Below are 21,732 nucleotides of genomic sequence, written 5' to 3'. Positions count from 1 at the left end.
GAGGGGCAGAGAGAGAGGGAGACACAGAATCTGAAACAAGCTCCAGGTTCTGAGCTGTCAGCACAGAGCCTGATGAGGGGCTCGAACCCATGAACCGTGAGATCACAACCTGAGCCGAAGTTGGATGCTTAACCGACTGAGCCACCCAGGTGCCCCTCACTTTAAATTATTAAATGCCTCCCTGATCTGTCCTATGAGATGATGTCAAATGGGTTGAACTGGCCCTCCACATTCTGTTCCCAGTCTGATGAGCCATAACCCTCCTTCCATCCTTCATATCTCTACTCTTGGTTCTAGCCATACCAACTCTTCATCGATCTCCAATATACTGTGAAGTTTCGAGCTGTATCTCCTGCTGTTCCCTTTGGTTAAGGCGCACTTCTCTTATACTTCTTCCAGGACCTATGTCTCATGTCATTTCCTCTTTATAATCTTTGTGATCCCCTTGGGAAGTACAGTCTTGCCCTCTCTGGGTTTCCTCAGAATCTTATTCATTCTTCAGTTAAAGCATGGATCATCACCTTGAATCTCGATTCTCTGTTTATTTCTTTTTCTACCATGCTAAAATGTGTGTTTCCTTGTAGGGAAAGCTCAGTCTTTGACATCTTGGTATGTATGGCGTAAGACCCAAAGTAGGCATCAAAAGCTGTCAGATAAATAAAGGTGACTCTGTGGCCAGAGATTCAGAACACACACTGTAGATGTGGACACCCAAGATCCGAAATCTCTGATCTTGAGCAGAGGAATATCAGGTGCTTTGGAACCACTGCAGGGTATTCTGCCACTTGTTCAAGGTTTCCTTGATGCCACAGCTAGTTGGCACGTTCCGACTGCCCTGATCTATTGAAATGCCCTGCTCCTAAAGTCCACTCTCTAAAAGTGCCCTTCCTTCTCTTCTTTCCCTTGCTGCCTGTCCCCTGAGAGGCAGCACAAATTGCCTTTCTGCTATCAGAACGTTGCTTATTCCACTTTATGCCTCATAAAGTGATCAGGAAGCAGGCGGCTTCCTCCTCTGGTCTCCTGAGCAGCCTGTGCTTTCCTCTTCCACAACACCAGTCTCACTGGATTACAACGACCTATTTTCTAATCTGTTTCCCTAATTAGGATGTGAGCCCTTTTGGTGCCCATTCTGTGCTTGTGGATACTTATAACCCTGGAGCCCACTCTGGGGAGTGGGGGATATCACATAGAAAATACTTAACTCAAAGTTGAGGAGTTATATTCCTTTTTCATGGCAGTGAGTAAAGTTTAAATGAGTTTCACCTGCTAAGAGGAGCTCTTGGTAGCTGTGTGATCTATCTAGAGGCAGAATTCAATGAACCTATATTCACTTTGGAAGAACTGGGTCACCAAGCCAAAATTCTAATAATGGGACTGTATAGTGAGTGGGGGAAAGTGCATGGGCATTGGGAGTTATGCTTCCGGTCATGGACAAAGAACAGTTCTATTCGTCCCAGACTAGGCACCACGTAAGTTTCTATGGATCACCCAAAAATATCTTGCCCCCTTCAGTACCTATGGAAATTAATTTTTATTACCTGCTGAGAAAACCATGAAGTAGTCACTCTTCTTAAAGTTTCCACTATCATCCAGGAAATGGGCAGGGTCAAATGTCTCTGGGTTGGGAAATTCTTTGTCATCACGTAGCACAGAAGTCAGTGATATTAGTACACTTGTGCCCTGGAATGAACAGATGAAGACAAACTTTATTATAAAGAAGTCGTGGAGCTGGAAGAAATTTTGCATATCACTTAGTTCACTCTTTTGATCTATACGTGAGGAATCCCAGGTCCAAAAAAGGCAACGGCATTTCTAGTCAGACACACCAAGTAATAAACAGGGATGAGATTAAGACCAGTGCTAGTAAGGTTGCTAAAGTAGCCTCCCAATAGGATTTGAAATGCTGAGTGCTTAGTTACTTGGGTACCAGACCTCTGAATCCCCTCTACTGATCACTATCTTTGGACGATGGTGTAGCTCCCACCCTCTGCTCTATTTCGTCACTTTGGTTTTCAAACATCTCACGTGGACTATGGTTTAAAATGGAAGCTTCTGGCATCCAAATTGGCAAGGAAGAAGTCAAACTTTCACTCTTTGAAGATGACATGATACTCTATATGGAAAACCTAAAAGACTCTACCAAAAAACTGCTAGAACTGATACATAAATTTAGCAAAGTTGTAGGATATAAAATCAATGTACAGAAATCTGTGGCATTTCTATATACCAATAATGAAGCAACAGAAGAGAAATCAAGGAATTGATCCCATTTACAATTGGATCAAAAACCATAAGATACCTAGGAATAAACCTAATCAAAGAGCTAAAATATTTGTATGCTGAAAACTGTAAGATGCTTATGAAACTGAAGAAGACACAAAGAAATGGAAAAACATCCCATGCTCATGGATTGGAAAAACACGTATTATGAAAATGTCTATACTGCCCAAGGCATTCTACATGTTCAGTGTAATCTCTATCTAAATAACACCATCATTTTTTACAGAGCTAGAACAAACAATTCTAAAATTTGTATAAAACCAGAAAAGACCCCAAATAGCCAAAGCAATATTGAAAAAGAAAACCAAAGCTGGAGGCATCCCAATTCTGGACTTCAAGCTAAGTTACAAAGATGTAATTATCAAGACAGTATGGTACAGACAGAAAAACAGACACATAGATCAATGGAACAGAATAGAAAGCCCAGAAATGGACCCACAAATGTATATGGCCAACTTATTTTCAACAAAGCAGGAAAGAATATCCAATGGGAAAAAAGACAGTCTCTTCAACAAATGGTGCTGGGAAAAGTGGAGGGCGACATGCAAAAGAGTGAACCTGGACCACTTTCTTATAACATACACAAAAATAAATTCCAAAGATGAAAAACCTAGATGTAAGACAGGAAATCATCAAAATCCTAGAGAAGAAAACAGGCAGCAACCTCTCTAACCTCAGTCACAGCAACTTCCTACTAGACACGTCTCTGGAGGCAAGGGAAACAAAAGCAAAAATGAACTACTGGAACCTCATCAAGATAAAAGGCTTCTGCACAGTGAAGGAAACAATCAATAAAACTAAAAGGCAACTGATGGAATGGGAGAAGATATTTGCAAATTACGTTTCAGATAAAGGGTTAGTATTCAAAATCTGTAAGAAACAGGCAGAAGACATGAATAGATACTTTTCCAAAGAAGACATCCAGATGGCTAACAGACACATGAAAAGATGTTCAACATCACTCATCATCAGGGAAATACAAATCAAAACCACACTGAGATACCAACTCACACCTGTCAGAGTGGCTAAAATGAACAACTCAGGAAACAACAGATGTTGGTGAGGATGTGGAGAAAGGGGAACCCTCTTGCATTGTTGGTGGGAATGCAAACTGGTGCTGCCACTCTGGAAAACAGTAGGGAGTTTCCTCAAAAAGTTTATTTGTTTAAATGTTTATTTATATTTTTGTTTATTTTTGAGTGGGGGAGGGGTAGAGAGAGAGAGGGAAACAGAATCTGAAGCAGGCTCAAGGCTCTGAGTTGTCAGCACAGAGCCCAATGTAGGGCTTGAACCCACAAACCGTGAGACCATGACCTGAGTTGAAGTACAACACTTAACCGACTGAGCCACCCAGGTGCCCCATGGAAGATACCTCCTTAATAAATGACTACCTTAGCATCACCAATAATGATATAAATTGATATTACATGTCTCTAGCCAAAACGTAATTCACTGGGACGTACACAACATCACGTATGTAATGTTCTTCCCCAAAACACAGAACTTGGAATCTAATCTAAAAAAACAAAAACAAAAACAAAAAAAAATCGCACAGGGCTTCTGGGTGCTTCAGTCGATTGAGCATCTGACTCTTGGTTTCAGCTCAGGTCATGATCGCAGGGTCATGGGATAGAGCCCTATGTCAGGCTCCGTGCTGAGCATGGAGCCTGCTGAAGATTCTCTCCCTCTGCCCCTTTCCCCTGCTCACATGCTCTCTCTTTTTCTCAAAAAACAAAAAACAAAAAACAAAAAAACACACACACCAAAACAAAAACAAAAAAATCATACAAAACCAGACTGAGGAATATTTTACATGACAACTATCCTGGACTCTTCAATAGTGTATTGAAATGAAATAAATAAAAGAAAAGGAACTGTTCTTTATAAAAGGGGCGTAAAGGGACCGATAATAAAATTGTATATTTATTCCTTTATTAGATACTAGATGCCCCCTCAAAAAAAGCTATAAAAGATACTTTGGGGGGGCACCTGGGTGGCTCAGTTGGTTAAGCATCTGACTTCAACCCAGGTCTTGATCTCACAGTTTGAGTTCAAGCCCCGCATTGGGCTCTCTGCCATCAGCATGAAGCCTGCTTGAGATTCTCTATCTCCCTCTGCCCCTCCCACACTGGCATTCTAACCATCTCTCAAAAATAAACAAACATTAAAAAAAAAAAAGATATTTTAGGATAACTGAAAAAATCTATAGCTATATTTTAGATAAAGTTATTGTATATATGATAATTCTTTGAGTGTGAATGCTATTACTGCTATGCAGAAGCCCTTGTTCTTAAAAGACACATATGAAATATTTAGGTGTTAAGTGTGATAGATCAATGGATACAGATAGATATGTACTTAAAATATAGATGTATACACATTTTCATATGTATTATTTATATAAACATAAAACATTATATACCATTGTGTGTGTTTAAATGCTACTGAGATCTTTTTTATTTTTTAAATTCAAAATTGGAAGGAAGTTCCATCCTCTAAGTTTATCATATTTAAGGTCTATAATTTTGTTTTCAATATTATTGCCTTGTGCATTTTAAGACAAGGAATATGTGGAAGTGTTACTTTAAGATTTAAAAAGCAAGTGTATTTTCAATAAATGGTGCTGGAACAAGTGGGTGTCCCTAACAAAAGGAATGAAGTATAAACTACTTCACGCTATAAGTGAAAATGAATTTTAAATGGATCGCAGACCTAAATACAAAAGCTAAGAGCATAAAACTTGTAGAAGAAAAGATAAGAGCAAATGTTTGGGAACCTGTGTTGGCAAAAAATTTTCCAGATAGGACACAGAAGCACAAGTCAAAAGAGAAATAACTGATAAATTGGATTCATCAAAATTCAAAACTTCTGCTCTTTGAAAGACATTCTTTGGAGGAAAGAAAGAAAGAAAGAAAGAAAGAAAGAAAGAAAGAAAGAAAGAAAGAAAGAAAGGGAGGAAGGTAGGAAGGAAGAAAAGGAAAGAAGAAAAAAGCAAGCAAGCAAGCCCTTTACAGATTGAGAGTGAATATTAGCAACACTTACATATAATAAAAGACTTGTGTATACAATATATAAAGGATTGCAATAATTAAATAAGACAAACGACCCAATACAAAATAGGAATATAATTTGAGAACTCGACCAAAGAATATAGATGAATAGTCAATCAATACATGAAGAGAAGCCCAACATCATTATCCATCCAGAAAATAGAAATAAAACAAAATGTGACGTCACTACATAACCACTTATAGTACCTAAAATTTAAAAACACCAACAATGTGGCACCTGGGTGGCTCAGTAAGTTAAGCACCCAATTCTTGAGTTTGGCTCAGGTCATGATCTCACAGTCGTGAGTTCAAACACTGCATCAGGCTCCGCACTGACAGCACGGAGTGTGCTTGGGATTCTCTCTCTCTCTCTCTCTCTCTCTCTCTCTCTCTCTGCCCCTCCCTCGCTCATGTTCTCCCTCCCTCCCTCCCTCTCTCTAAAAATAAATAAATAAACATTAAAAAAAAAAAAAAAGGACCATCAATGGCAAGTGATGGAAGGTACCTGAAGCAATTGGAACTCTCACACATTGCTAGCAGGAATGTAAAATATCACAGCCACATTTAGAAAATATTTGATGGTTTTTTATAAAGTTAAACAGTTAAGCAAAAGTCCCACTCCTAAGCATTCACCCAAAAGAAATGAAAATTTATATCCACACAAAAACCTGTATGCAAATGTTCACAGCACTTTTATTCAAATAGTCTCAAACTGGAAACAACCCAAATACCCATCAAGTAGTGAATGGATAAACAATTTGTGGTACTCTGTAGGATAGAAAATCATTCATCAAAAAAAAGAACAAATTAATGATAAGTGCAATAACAAAGTGCAATAAATCTCAAATACATTCTGTCACATAAAAAAGATAAAGGCTTATTTATATTGATTACAAGTTATTCTATTTATGTCACATTCTATTACATTGCATTCTTGAAAAGGCAAAACCGTAGAACCAAAAACAGATCAGTGGTTACCAAGAGTTGGAACTGGGGGAAGTGGATTGATTTTAAAAGGAGAATGAGGGAACTTTTTTGAGATGATAGAAATGTTTTACATCTTGGTTGTGGTGGTAGTTACTTGACTTCACATATTGGTCAGAACTCATTAGACTTTACCCTTAAAAATGTGAATTTTCTTTTGTATAACTTATACCTCAAGTTAAAAATAGAGGAATGCACTAAGTCACAAAAAGCACATATGGTGAAAAGTAGGTCTCCCTCCCATCTAAATATTTTCCAAAAACAACTATTCACAACGAGTGATATGTCCTTCCAGGGAATATGCCCTTCCAGAGAGAATATATATATCAGGCAAATAAATCTACATGTTTATTCGGCCTATCACCTTCTTCTTCTTCTTTTTTTTTTTTTTATCAGATGACAAGCATCCACTACATCTTGATTTTTTTTAATTTTACTTGAATTTGAGAGGCACAGCAGGAATTCTATTAGAAATTCTAGAATCATTGATGAAAATCATCTCAAGATGCAGTGCTTCCATAGATGCATTGCTTAGCCTTGTAAACAAGATATGATTTGAAAGTGCATTTAGCCTTACTTAGAGGCAACAATGTCATTGTCATGCTTTAGTACTTGTTTCATAAAAAGAAATAAAAATCTTATTTTTTATTTAATAAAATAATTTGGTACTGGCCCATATCAACACATGTACATCTGCCTTATTCATGCTATAGAATATGAATGTATCATTACACTACTGATGAACATTTAGATAGTTAAGAATATTTTTTTAGGGGCACCTGTGTGGCTCAGTTGGCTAAGCATCTGACTCTTGATTTTGGCTCAGGTCATGACCCAGGGTTGTAGGATCAAGCCCCATGTTGGGCTCAGTGCTGAGCATGGAGCCTGCTTAAGATATTCTCTCTCTCTCTCTCTCTCTCTCTCTCTCCCTCTCAGAAACAAAAACAGAATGCTTTTATTATAAACAGTGATGCAAGGACACATTTTTTGAACATTCCTCTGTTAGCACTTGTAGTAGATACCAAGAATTATAATTCTTGCGTTATAAGATTCTATATTTTATTTGTGATAGATATTGCCAAAATGTCCTCCAAAAAAGATGTAGTTATCTACAATCCTGCCACTGGTGATTGCAAGTGCTCATTTACATACTCCCTCACCAATACAACATTTTCTCAGCCTTTGATTTCATCAGTCTAATAAGTAAAAATGGTCATAGTTTTAGCTTGTATTTTGTATACGTTACCTGGTTGAATTCTTGCAACATTCTAGTGACGTAAAGGTCAGTGCTATCAACAGTTTACAAATGAGAAAACCAAGGCACATAGGATTAAGAAATTTATTCAAGATTATAGTAAAGGGTAACCAAGCCAGAGTTTATACAGAGTTATCCTCCTGAATTTATCTCCTGCTGCCTTGCATTTCAAATATCTACTTGAGTTTTCCATTTTTAGGATACGGTTGGCAGAAGAAAGTGCCTGGTTCATTTAGAAAACCCAGAAGAGAAATCGCCCTCTCTGCACAAGTGTCACTTCTTTCACCCTTCTGCCCTAAGCATGCAACTGTGATTCTGACGAGGCATTTTCCTGGCTGGGAAGTAAACTGAAAGCCAGATGAAGCCCAAATGGTTTTCTGCAACTCAGAGGAAGTCATCCCTCTCCCAAAGTTTTTTTGTTTGTTTAATATGTAAATCCATGTCTCTTAAAAATTATTTTAGAGAGAGATAGAAAGCATGGGTGTGCACATGCTAGTGGATGAGAGGGGCAAAGGGAGACAGATTCCTAAGCAGGCTTGACCTCAGCGTGGAGGGGGATGCGGGGCTCAATCCCAAGACCCTAGGATCATGACCTGAGCTGAAATCAAGAGTCGGACGCTCAACTGACTGAGCCACCCAGGCACCCCAAAGTGTTTTTTTTAAGTTTATGTATTTTTTTTAGTAGTCTCTACACCCAATGTGGGGCTTGAACTCACAATCCCAAGATCAAGAGTCGCATGCTCTACCGACTGAGCCAGCCACGCACCAGCCCTCCAAAGTTGTTTTTATTAACCATTTCAAAGTTATATACAGCATGACTATTTTAGCTTATTTTTCTACATCAGCTCAACAAATATAAACATTTGTTTTCATGAAAGTATAAATACACAATCCTTCATCTGAACCTCCTGAGGCCTAATGTGTTTTCAAATTAAGTACTGTTTGATGATTTTAGAAAGGTATTATGATGTATATGCCATAAATTTTAAAATACTCCCAATAATGTGGTATCATATAATCAAACACTGATACCTCTTTAGCAAAACATGAATATTCACACAAAGTGCATCAATAAGGAATATATAGATTGATTCACTTCAGTTCAAGATTCTGGCCACTGAAAGAAATTGCACTTCGATTTATTTTTAATTTTCTGAGTTTTTAATATTGCAGAATAAAGGTTTTAACATAAAGTTTCAAGTATTAAAAACAACAACAACAACTTAGATCGGTTCTGTCCAACACAGTAGCCTTGAGTGATCCATGATTATTTATATTTAAATTAAAGCTCATTGCAAGTATATAAAATTTAAAGTTCAAGTATTAATTATTAAAACAAATATTGGGGCACCTGGGTGGCTCAGTTGGTTAAGCATCTGACTTCGGCACAGGTCATGATCTCACTACTTGTGAGTTCAAGCCCCGCTTCAGATTCTGTGTCTCCATCTCTCTCTGTCCCTCCCCTGTTTGCTCTCTGTCTCTGTCTCTGTCTCTCTCTCTCTCTCTCTTAAAAATAAATAAACATTAAAAAATATACATTAAACCAGGTTGAAGAATTCTGTGTATAGAAATTACAAATAAATCCACAAATTATTAGCAATAAGTCAATTTGGAAAGGTTGCTAGATGTAAGGTCATCAAAATAATAAAATCAAGTATATTTCCATATAACAAAAAAGTAGAAAAGGCATTTTAAAAATTATACAATCTATAGTAACATCAAAAATACCACTCATCTAGGAAAAACATAATAGATATACAAGCCACTGCACTGAAAATACTGAAAAAATTAAAGAAAGTCCAAATAAATTGGGAGAATATGCCATATCCATGAATTGAAAGATTCAAGATACCAACATGTCAATTCTTTCTAAATTATTTTATTATCACCCTGATAAAAATCACAGCCAAATGCTTTGGATTATTGACAAACTGATACTCAAATTTGTTTGGAAATGTAAACAGCTAAGAGTAGCCAAAACAATATTAAAGAAGCAGAACAAATTTGGAAGACTTACACAGCCAAATACCAAAACCTGCCATAAAAGTATGTAGCCTCAGTAGGCCGCCTGGGTGGCTCGGTCGGTTAAGCGTCCGACTCTTGATTTCGTTCAGGTCATGATTTCATGGTTCGTGAGGTCACAATCTCATGGTTCATGAGTTTAAGCCCTGCATAGGGTTCTGCACTGGCAGCGTGGAGCCTGCTTGGGATTCTCTCTCCTCTCTGCCCCTCCCCCACTCACGCTGTCTCTCTCTCTCTCTTAAAATAAATAAATAGGGGCGCCTGGGTGGCTCAGTCAGTTAAACGTCCGACTTAGGATCAGGTCATGATCTCATGGTTTGTGAGTTCGAGCCCCCTATCGGGTTCTGTGCTGACAGCTCAGAGCCTGGATTCTGCTTCTTATTCTGTGTCTCCCTCTCTCTCTGTCCCTCCCATGCTCATGCTCTGTCTTTCTCTGTCTCTCAATAACAAATAAACATTACAAAATTTAAAAAAATAAAATAAATAAACTTTAAAAAAAGGTCTGTAGCCTCAAACTGGAAACAACACAAAATCCATCAAGCTGCCACATATATGAGTTTTGCACCTTTCTCATCTTGTATTGGTAGAGGACTGAGCCAATAGTGAGAACAGGGGAACTTCAAGAGCACTAAAGTCAGTGTAGGAGAAATATCTCTTACCTTGGGGATGACATAGTTTCTGAATTTAATGTCACGGGTCACTGCATGTGGCAGGTTGACTGGGATAAGGTCAATGAACCTCTGGATCTCATGCAACACTGCATTCATGTAGGGCATGCGGCTCTTGTCCTGCATGCAGGGGCTCCGGTGTCTGCCAATTACATGGCCAATCTCTTCCTGGATTTTAGCTGATAAAACACAAATAAGACTGATGAAAAAAGTGAAAAATGCATAGACATTTGCATGCCAACTCAGGTTATCTGAACACTTTGAAGGTATTCCAACATCATCACAAACATCGGCTATGTGCCCAGAAGTACATCTGAGAGAGAGTTGCCGTAATATTGACACATATGACTCCAGACAAACTAGGCTTTGAGATCAATCTGTGCACACCTATGATAAGCATAGGTTAATAGTACATTTTAACTCAAGAAATCACTGTCCTCAAAGAAAGGAAAACAGGGATTAAGTATTTTTTTCATATCAAAATAATGTTTTAAAAATCAAATTCTATAACTGATGTGTATGTATGTATGGTTTGTGTGACTGTATGTATGTTGTATGTGTATAGTTATTTGCACCTTACAATGATATCTTCTCTCATCCTCACATTTCCCAAAGGTTTGAGATTTTGAAAGATTTGAAAGATTCTAGCAGTTTCTTCTGAAATTTATGCTTCACGTTTCTAAATATTGACTATTCCTATTTCTCAACTTACTAATTTTTTATTTTTTTCTTTATTCTATTTTTATTTCTTTATTTTTAAGTAGGTTTCACGCCCAGCACAGAGCCCAACGCAGGGCTTGAACTCATGACCATGAGGATCAAGACTTGAGCTGAGATCAAGAGCAGGACGCTTAACTGACTGAGCCACCCAAGTGCCCCCACAACTTACTCATTTTTAGACAATGTCTAATGATGTTCCAGTAAGAGAGCAGGACTTATGTTTCAACCCCCACCCCATACAAAATGCACACATCCACAGACAGATACATACACACACATGCTTCCCCTTGTTCCATTTTCCCCAATATATTCATATAATTTCTGACTATCTCAATATTCATTGTTTATATTATGACTATAATAAATATTACATAAGTGTGACAACTATGATTATGTTTCATTTTTTGTACATTCTTGGTTTTATTTGTACATTCTTTGTGTATTTCAATTCCTACTTTTTAGATGCTAATTTAGAATTATGGCAACTGCTCAGGTAGATGTTTCAAACTCCTAGTAATAATTTTTCTAATTACTGGTAAACCTCAAATAACTGATCCTTTCTCTTTTCTTCTTGGGTATGTCCTCTCACATCTGCTTTGTCCACCTAGTCCAATTTGAAATGGATATTTTCTAAGCCTGGTGCCCAGTACATTCTCACTTCCATTCTCCCACATGGGACCTCCTGATTCCTGGAGCCCACGACTTCCTCTGACTTGATTTCAGACGTCTGCATAGAGCGTACACTCTAGTATATTTTTTTTAATTAAAAAACTTATTTTATTTTATTTTTTTTATGTTTATTTACTTTTCAGAGAGAGACAGAGATAGAGTGTGAGCAAAGGAGGGTCATAGAGAGAGGGAGACACAGAATCTGAAGCAGGCTCCGGGCTCTGAGCTATCTGCACAGAGCCTGACGCAGGGCTCAAACCCACAAACTGCAAGATCATGACCTGAGCGGAAGTCAGAGGCTTAACTGACTGAGCCACCCAGGCGCCCCTAATTAAAAAAAAATTTTTAAAGCAATCTCTATACCCAAAGTGGGGCTCAAACTTGTAACCCTGATATCAAGAGACACATGTTCTACTGACTGAGCCAGTGTATTTCTAAGAAAATAAAATCAGAGGGTAAGTTTTTTGCCAACTTGTAGATCTGAAAATATCCTTTAATACTCAGGATATAGTTGCTCTTGAGAATTCTAATGCCATACAGTACTTGATTTATCTCTGAAAGTTTTTATGAATTTTTCTTTAATCATGGTGTTCTGCAATTCCATGACCCTCTGTCTTAGGAAGGATATTATTATTTCATTCACTTTGCTGGGAATTTGGTGAGAATTTTCTGTCTAGATGGCAGAAGAGGGAGGTCTTTTCTCTGGAGTTGTTCATTCTCTGAGGTCTATATCTGGCTGCTGAATTTTAGGAAGAGGATAGAGAAAGGAGCTAAGGGTCTCAGAATTCAAGTAGACTATTACTTAGTCTTTCTTTTTCAGCCCTACACTTCACTCTTTCTCTGTCTCTGCCAAGTGTCCCTGAGGGCAAGGTCTCTTAGGTTCAGTTTCTCTAGAGAGTGAGCTCCCTTTTCTGTGGAGGGAAAACAGTTACCTGCTAAGAGAAGTTGTAGCAGGTAGCTAGGCAGGGAGAGCCTCCTGTTTTCTACTCCAGTCTCCCTCTACCTTTCTTGAGATTTGGTTCTTTCAATACTGAGCCTTATGTAGTTGTAGGGGCTTGTTTTCCCAGACTAAATCTTCCTTCTTTGACATTTAGCTTACAACTTCAATCTCCCTCCTGAGACGGTTATCAGCCCTCCATTCACTCTCTATGCTTTAGAAATTTGTTGAAGATTTGATAACTGTTTTGCTGTGCTTCTCTTCTCCAACTGAAACAGTAGTGCTCATTTATAATTAATTTATCATCATTTCAATGGGATTCTGATTCAGAAAACCATGTGTATAACTGATCTGCTGTGCACAACCAGAATATTCTTGAAGTTTTAAAAACATTTTTTAAGTTGTTCTTAGTTCGCAAAAGATAAAAACTATTGACCCAAAAAGAAATTGTTGTCGCAAACACCATTTTTCTGGACTCAGACTTCTGAAATAATAAAATTCCTTTAGAAGTGTGACATCAGTATAAGAAAAGGCTAATATTCCTGATGAACACAGATCAAATTCTCAAAAAAACAAAAACAAAAACAAAAACAAAACAACAAAAAACCCTAACAAATTGACTTCAACAGCACCCTGGAAGGATCATACACCATGATCAAGCTTGATTTACCGGGATGCCTGGGTGGTTCAAAATACTCAAAAAGATAAATATGATACACTGTATTAACAGAATGAAAGATAAAAATGATATAATCATCTCAGTAGATGCAGAAAAAGCATTTGACAAAGTTTAACATCCTTTCATGATTAAAAAAATTCTCAACAAATTACATATAAAAGGAATGAACCTCAATATAATAAAGGCCATACATGACAAGTCAAGGACAACATCATACTCAGTGGTGAAATGCTGAAAGTTTTCTCCTTTAAGATTAGGAACAAGACAAGGATGCCTACACTTGCCACTTTTATTCAACACAGTACTGGATTAGCCTGAGCAATTAAACAAGAAAAATAAATAAAAGGCATCCATACTGAACAGAAAGAAGTTAAATCGTGTCTGTTTGCAGATGACATGATCTTATATATAGAAAATCCTACAGACTTCACCAAAAATTGTTGGAATAAACAAATTCAGTAAAGTAGAAAGATATAACTCAATATATAAAAATCAGTTGTGTTTCTATACACTAACAATGATCTATCTGAAAGAGAAATTAGACAATTCCATTTACAATGGCATCAAAAAGAATAAAATGCTTAGTAACAAATTTAACCAAAGAGGTGAAAGATATGTACACTGAAAACTATAGAACATTGATTAAAAAATTGAAGAGGACACAATTAAATGGAAAGATATCCTGTGGTCATGGATTAGAAGAATTAATATTGTTAAAGTGCCTATATTAACTAAAGTAATCTACTCCAATGTAATCCTTACCAAAATTCCAATGACATTTTTCACAAAAATAGAAAAAGAAATCCTAAAGTTCATACTAAACCACAGAAGACCTTGAATAGACAAAGCAGTCTTGAGAAAAAAGAACAGAGCTGGAGGTACCGTGCTTTCTGATTTCAAGCCCTATTACAAAGCTACAGTAATCAAAACGGTAGAATACAGGGGCACCTGGCTGGCTCAGTCAGAGGAGCATGAGACTCTTGATCTCGGGATTGTGAGTTTGGGCCCCACATAGGGCTTAAAGTTTACTCAAAAACAACAACAACAAAGGAAACAATCAATAAAATGAAAAGGTAACCTATGGAATAGAAGAAAACATTTGCAAAGCATGTATCTGATGAGGGATTAATATTCAAAATACATAAGGAACTCATACTGCTCAATAGCAAAAAATTAACAACCTAAAATAAAATGGGCACAAGACCTGAATACACATTTTTCCAAAGAAGACATACAAATGGCCTGTGGATATATGAAAAGGTACTGAATATCAGGGACGTGTTGATCAAAACCACAGTGAGATATCACCTTACATCTGTTAGTATGGCTATTATCAAAAAGACAGGAGATAAAAAATATTAGTAAGAATGCAGAAAAAAAGAGAACCCTGTAAACTGATGATAGGAATGTAAATTGGTACGGCAATTATAGAAAACAGTAGAGGTTGCTGAAAAAATTAAAACCTGAACTAACATTGATCCAACAATTCTACTTCTGGGCATATATCCACAGAAAAGGAAATCAGTATCTCAAAGAGATCTCTGCACTCTCATGTTCATTGCAGCATTATTCACAATAGCCAAGATATGGAAAAACCTAAGTGTTCATTGATAGATGAATAAAGAAAAGGATAACAACAGAATATTATTTAGCCAATAAAGAATAAAATCTGGCATTTGCAACAACATGGATGAAACTAAAGGATACTACACTAAGTAAATATGCCAGACACAAAAAGACAAATACTGCATGATCTCACATATGTGTGGAATCTAAAAAAGTCAAATTCATAGAAGCAGCAAGTAGAATGGTGGCTGCCAGAGGCTGGGGGTGGGGGAAATGGAGAGATATTGGTCAAAGGGTTCAAACTTTTAAAATGAATAAATTTGGGTGTCTAATGTACAACATGGTGACTGTGATTAATACTGTATTGTACACTTGAAATTTGCTAAGAGAGTAGATATTAAGAGTTGTCACCATACCCTCCTCCTCCAAAAGGTAACTATGTGAGGTGGTAAATATGTTAATCAGCTTGATTGTGGTAATCATTTCACAATGTACATGTATATGAAATCATCACATTATATACTATAAGTATATACAATTTTTACTTGTTAATTATACCTCAGTAAGGTAGAAAAATATAGTTGTTTAAAAAGGAAAAAAATGGGGTGCCTGGCTGTCTCAGTCGGTTAAGTGTCTAACTCTTGATCTCAGCTCAGGTCTTGATCTCAGGGTTGTGAGTTCAAGCCCCGCATTGGGCTCTGCTTTGGGCATGGAGCCTACTTAAAAATAAACAAAGTTAAAAAAAAATTAAAAGGGAAAAAAAATCCTTTAAACCACATTGTGTCTAAATAGCATGTATCTTTTATAAATCTAACCTTCTAAAATACTTCCCAGACTGGAAATTTTCTCAGGCCATCTTACTAAGTTTCTGCTATACTTCAACAAACAGTTCCCATCTTCCCTACCTTACCATTAGAAAACTGCATATTCAGAATATTTCCCTTCCCTTCCCTTCTTTCTTTTTCTTTTCTTCTTTTTTTTCTTTCTTTTCTTTCTTTTCTTTCTTTCTTTCTTTCTTTCTTTCTTTCTTTCTTTCTTTCTTTCTTTCTTTCTTTCTTTCTTTTATTTCTTAGAGCACAAGCAGAGGAAAGAAACAGAGAGAGGGAGAGAAAGAGAGAGAACCTTAAGCAGGCTCCACACTCAGCATGGAGCCCGATGCAAAGCCCAATCCTATGACCCTGGAACCATGACCTGAGCTGAAACCAAGAGTCAGATGCTCAACTGACCCAGCAACCCAGGAAAGATTTCTCCAAGAACACACCTACCATTCAAAGTGGCCTCTTTTAAGAAAACTGATATTCAACTTATGCTGGCCGTGCCTGCTATAAATCCTTTCCCATAAAATCTAGACATTTATCCAAAGTTCTTTTTGTTGATAAAATCCATAGCTTTCTGCTTTTGCTATTATTGCTCACAGTGTCTTCACTTCTCAGTCATCCTCTGCTAGTGTGTGAATTTGCCTCACTTATCTCCCTTTTTCATGTTTGGACAAATCAGAGCTGGTGGCACAGGAATTTCAGTAAGGAAGCTTCTCTAAGAGAAACAAGATGGAAGCCCATACGAGTGTCTTCTCAACATCATTTCTGAAATTCACCCTTCCTACCATGCTGGCGGTACCTGTGACTTCCGGGTGCTTCAGCAGGAGCAGGAGAGCATATCTTAGGGTGGTGCTTGTGGTCTCTGTCCCAGCTGCAAACAAATCACTTGCAGTGGCTATCAAGTTTTCAATAGTGAACTCCAACTGCTGACTGTGGTTTTCCTAGGAATTATTCAATGCCATTATTTGATGGTTTGCCAGCACATGTCATTACAATAAATCTCAAATAGCATATTGTTATCAAGGGAAGCAAACTTAGAAACTGGAGAGGGCAGTGTTAAAATAATAACTGTATGGTATGGAAAACTGTATGCATTAGCTGACCCAATCTTCATTTCCTATTCCTTATCCCTTGCTTGCCTACAAATTCCACTTCCCAGCCTCCTTTGCAGCTACATTGGCCAAGCAATCTATTTCTTACCAATGGCCTATGGATGCCACTTTCTCTTTCCTTCTTCTTACTCAAAACACAGATATGTAGGTGGTGGTGGTGGTGTAGACATCATCTTCAAACAGGAGTATTTGAGCATGAACATAAAGCCTACACACTAAGTGTGCTAAAGAAAAATAGAAGGCACCTGAGTCCATGATACTTCAGAGCTACTGTACATGTCCTGGACTGCTCTACATGAAATTCGCTGTACATGAGATAAATAAACCCACTACACTTTCTTAAAATATTGTTAATTGGGTTTTCTCTTGTTGGTAGGCAAACACAATCTGAATAGAGAGAAATGAGTAAATTAGAGCAATATCTCAAAAAATGGTATAAACCAAGATCGAGAATTTGCAATTCTCTTCTTCTGTTATAGAATTTATGTGGATTCTATATTGCCTAAAATCTCATTATGAGGTTGAAAATGTGCAAAAGCTAACATGACAGCACATCCTAGAACAGATTATTCTAGATGTGAGGCAGGAGGCAACTTGGAGTAGGAAACAAGTACAGGAATTAATGGGGATATAGAGATAGAAGAAATACTACAGATATGAAGACAGAAAATTTAAGCATTAACTGCTCATAAGGGATGAAGGAGAGTGTAGGGGAAATGCAGATGTTGAGGATAAGAGACTGACTGAATAGAGGTCTCATAAACTGTACATTGGGAGAGCAAAAGCACTTCACAAGGACAACCGAAGTTGGTTTAAGGTAAGGATGACACAAAGTCGATAATAACCATAGGGCCATTTGAAATACTTACTATTGAGGTCACTAAAATACAAATAATAATAATAATTTCTTCCTATCCCTTCCTATAGACCAGCATTAATTTAATAAGGTTTTTATAATCCCCAAGTGACCAGTAGCATGCCTAACATGTAATCAACTCCATTAAGATAGGCTTAACCCACTCAATAGCTGTACTTACTAGACCCACCAGTAACATCAACTTCACACAGTTTTCTAACATTGCCAACCCAAAATCACTCTAAAGCGAGGAAAAAGAATAGGGCACTAATAAACCATTTTTAGCATTTCCTACTGTTGAAGTGAATTTAAAGAATCAGTGCTTACATACAAATGGATTATCAATTTTAGTCAATTTTATGCCTAAGTTTTCTTGTAATTACGAGTTTTACATTTTTAGCTCTTACATTCAGGTCTTTGACCCACCACACTTCCTCCCAAGGTTAAATACAAAGTTATCATATGGCCCGGCAATTCTATCACCAGGTATATACCCAAGAGAAATTAAAGCATTTGTATATACAAAAACCTGTACACAAATGTCCATAGAAGTTTATTCATAATAACCAGAAAACCAGAAACAACCAAAATGTCCATCAACCAATGAGTGGATATATAAAATATGGCATAGCCACTCCAGAACAACATTCAACCAAAGGAATGAAGTACTGATATAAGTTACATCAATGAACCTTGAAAACATTATGTTAAGTGAAAGAAGCTAGAACAAAAGACCACATACTGTAGAAGTCCATGAATATGAAACATCCAGAATAGCAAATCTATAAAGACAGAAAGTAGAGGAGTGATGCCTGAAGGGAGGATTCAAGGGCAATGGAGATTTCTGATGGCGCGTATGGGGCTTCTTTTCAGGGTGATGAAAATGTTTGGTAATTGATTGCTGTGGTGTTGCAGAACTCTGAAAATACACAACTCCTGAATTGTACTTGAAATGTGTGAAGGGTTTGGTATGTAAATTATACTCTATGAAGATGTTAACAACAACAAAAAGGAATAAGATAGAATTTAAATACTATGATGAAGACCAGAGGAACAATGCAATTTTAAAATATAGTATTAAGGAAATACTGTTAATTGAAAGAGAGATGTCAGAGCCTTAATTAGCCCAGGATCAGTGGAGAGGCTTCCCAGCGTTAAGAAAATTCCTCAAAATATGTGGAAAAAAAAAAAATTAATGTAGGTGCATTCTTCTGGGAAGATGTCCATACTTAAAAAAAAAAATTTTTTTTTAACATTTATTTATTTTTTGAGAGACAGAGAGAGACAGAGCATGAGCAGGGGAGGGGCAGAGAGAGAGAGGGAGTCACAGAATCTGAAGCAGGCTCCAGGCTCTGAGCTGTCAGCACAGAGCCTGATTCAGGGCTTGAAATCACGAGCTGTGATATCATGACCTGAGCTGAAGTCGGATGCTTAACCGACTGAGCCACCCAGGCACCCCAAATGTCCATACTTTTTAATCAGATTCTCAAATCAGATGATCACCAGAGAGATAAAAATAATTGCCCTATCAGTAGAGAAAGAAGAGGGTGGAAGTAATTTGCTTCGTCCCTCTTCCAGTTTCTTCAAACCATTCTGTCTTCTTCACTTCATTCCACCCAGAATACATGATTTGAGCAGTCCAATTGACATGCATGGACAATTCTTTGACAGTCACCCTCATGGGCATCTTTGACTCCTTGCCATTTTAGCTTACTAACTGGTTTCTCATTTCTGCCCAGAGTTACAAGGTGATTAGATAAAATAACGATGGCCTCAGATGAAGGAATTTCCTTCTCTAGAATTAGCTCCTTAGGATACATTCTGGATTTGGTCTCTCCCCAGTTCAAAGAGGACTTTGTACCTCCACAAGTGTCATTATGTCATCTACATTACTGTTGTCACATGATTTCCAACTTGATCCTATCACTCATTCAGATTTATTATCTAAATCTTTCACTCCTTGGTTAAACTTCTCAAATGCTGTATCTGTTCTTATTACTAAAATTTCCCCTACAGTTCCTACTTATCCTCTCCTCCAACTAAAACCAGTCTCTATAGGTCCCTGAGATGTGACAAGATGAACAATTTGATTTGATTTCAGGATCCTCTGTATTTCCATGGTCCAGACTCTTATCAAGCCAAAGTCCAAAGAAATGAAAAATCTCACGGTTGGTCCTGGAGTCCATTCTTATCATACAGATCATTCTCCAGGGCTCCCAGGATAATTTCCTCCAATAATTACTTGCATTCCACTCTTGTGGCTCATACACCTACCTGATAAAATCAAAACTTGTCATGCCAACACTCAGGTTTACAGTTACTTGACAGACACCAATGTTCAACTCTGTATCTGTCCAAATTCATGTTTGGCTACACTCAGCAAAGACTTCTCTCTTCTATCCATCCAATCTCTTTGACAATACACACCCCTGAACCTCTCATCATACCACTCTACCAATCTGAAATTCCCTCCCCTATTCCTTATCGCAAATATTTGAGGATCTACATCAACCCTCAAAACAAGCAGGAGCCTAGCAAGGTTAAATCTTTCCTTCTACCTCTCCCACATGCTGTGTGTGACATGATCACATCCACCTTAATTTTACGTCTCAATATTTTGTCATTTCTGATCTGTTTGTATTTTCATTTCCCCTAAAGTGTACATTCTCTTTCTTCTCAGGTAGAAACTTGACAAACAGGTTCCATGTATTCCAGGTATTTAGCAATTCAATCTTAGATCTTCTACGATGCTCAATCCAGATCCATGCATACATAAGAACCTAAAGTGTTTGGCCAAGCATTTCTTGCCTATTAAAACATCCCTGATAAGTACAGAACTAATCAGTGAACCCCCAAAATGCAGGCAAACAAATAAATGATCTGTCACCAACATTTTACCTGTTTTATTTTGATCAAGAAGTAATCAATGAAATCCCGAGGATTGTTAATGTCCAAGGATTCTTGGTGTTCTTTGATTTTCTCTAAAATATAATTGTGTGTACAAGTAAAATTTTTAAATATTTTGCGATGACTTCCTGGGAGGTAATCAATGAGAGCAGGGAAACTATTGTAGATCTTAAGGATAAAAAAAAAATTAATTATTAAATTAAAAACATTAAAGAAATGAGATAAAGAAAAAAATGGTCTCTATCTTCTGGGGAAGCATTTAATGTGCATATAAAAGTAACTGTCTAATGCTCATAGGGATACTTAAGGGAACAAACTCTGACCAGATGATGGAAGATAATAATAATTTCCTATACACATACATCAACCTCATATAAGGCATCTTTATGTCAATTCTTTTTTTAACTTAAATTTTTAAATTTTTTAAATTGTCATAGACTCTGGGTCTAGTGTTCTTTCTTGCTAGATAAGTGGTGCCTCACGTCTGCTGTAAACAACCTTCTGCCTGGCTGCCTGGCACCAGGGTTTTGTTTTGTATTGACCCAAACCCCTAACTCCACATATCTTCAAACCCCTCTTTCCCTCATGTCCATGAGTTAATGTTCACAGTTTCATTGTCCCTTTGTGCACGTCCATTACCATGTTTGTAAGCCTTCTGATCCTAATAAAAATGGAGCAAGGACCCTTAATCGGGGCTCTTGTCTTCTCCAGGACATTAGTCATCTCTTGCACTTTAATCCTGTGTCCTGCTTTCTAGCTGGGCAAGAAAGAACTCTAGACCCAGAGTCTACGACATTAAATGAGTTTATTTTTTCAAGTTTATTTATTTATTTTGGGAGAGTGAAAGAGTGGGGAGGGGCAGAGAGAGGGAGAGAGAGAATACCAAGGAGGCTCTGTGCCATCAGCACAGAGCCTGATGTGGGGCTCAATCTCATGAACCATGAGATCACATCTGCACTGAAATTAAGAGTTTGGATGCTCCACTGACTGAGCCACCCAGGCATGCCTATTTTTTAATTTTTAGAAAGAATGAGAGAGAATACAAGCAGGGTAGAGGGGCAAAGGGAGAGAGAGAGAGAGAAACTTTTTTTTTAAGTTTATTTATTTTGAGAGAAGGTGCATGTGCGAGTGGGGGGAGGGGCAGAGAGAGAGAGAGAGAGAGAGAGGAGGGAGAGAAGTCCAAGCAGGCCCTGTGTGTTGTCAGCACAG

The 21,732-nt window shown here is 37.5% G+C and overlaps 1 protein-coding gene across 7 annotated transcripts in view; it reads right to left on the bottom strand.

The window, feature by feature from the left end:
• The window catches only part of LOC106965832 (cytochrome P450 2C41), a 38,889-nt gene that overhangs the window by 1,123 nt on the left and 16,034 nt on the right, over positions 1–21,732 (bottom strand). For all 7 annotated transcript variants that reach the window (XM_053207382.1, XM_053207383.1, XM_053207381.1 and 4 more), the window contains 4 exons: positions 20,515–20,691; positions 16,448–16,589; positions 10,251–10,438; positions 1,539–1,680 (listed from right to left, as the gene is read on the bottom strand). In XM_053207382.1, the coding sequence (XP_053063357.1) occupies positions 1,539–1,680; positions 10,251–10,438; positions 16,448–16,589; positions 20,515–20,691 (649 nt within the window). The remainder of the gene's footprint in view (positions 1–1,538; positions 1,681–10,250; positions 10,439–16,447; positions 16,590–20,514; positions 20,692–21,732) is intronic.

The sequence above is a fragment of the Acinonyx jubatus genome, chromosome D2, assembly GCF_027475565.1.
Source record: "Acinonyx jubatus isolate Ajub_Pintada_27869175 chromosome D2, VMU_Ajub_asm_v1.0, whole genome shotgun sequence".
Lineage (NCBI taxonomy): Eukaryota > Metazoa > Chordata > Mammalia > Carnivora > Felidae > Acinonyx > Acinonyx jubatus.
This window is presented reverse-complemented; position numbering and strand designations above follow the sequence as displayed.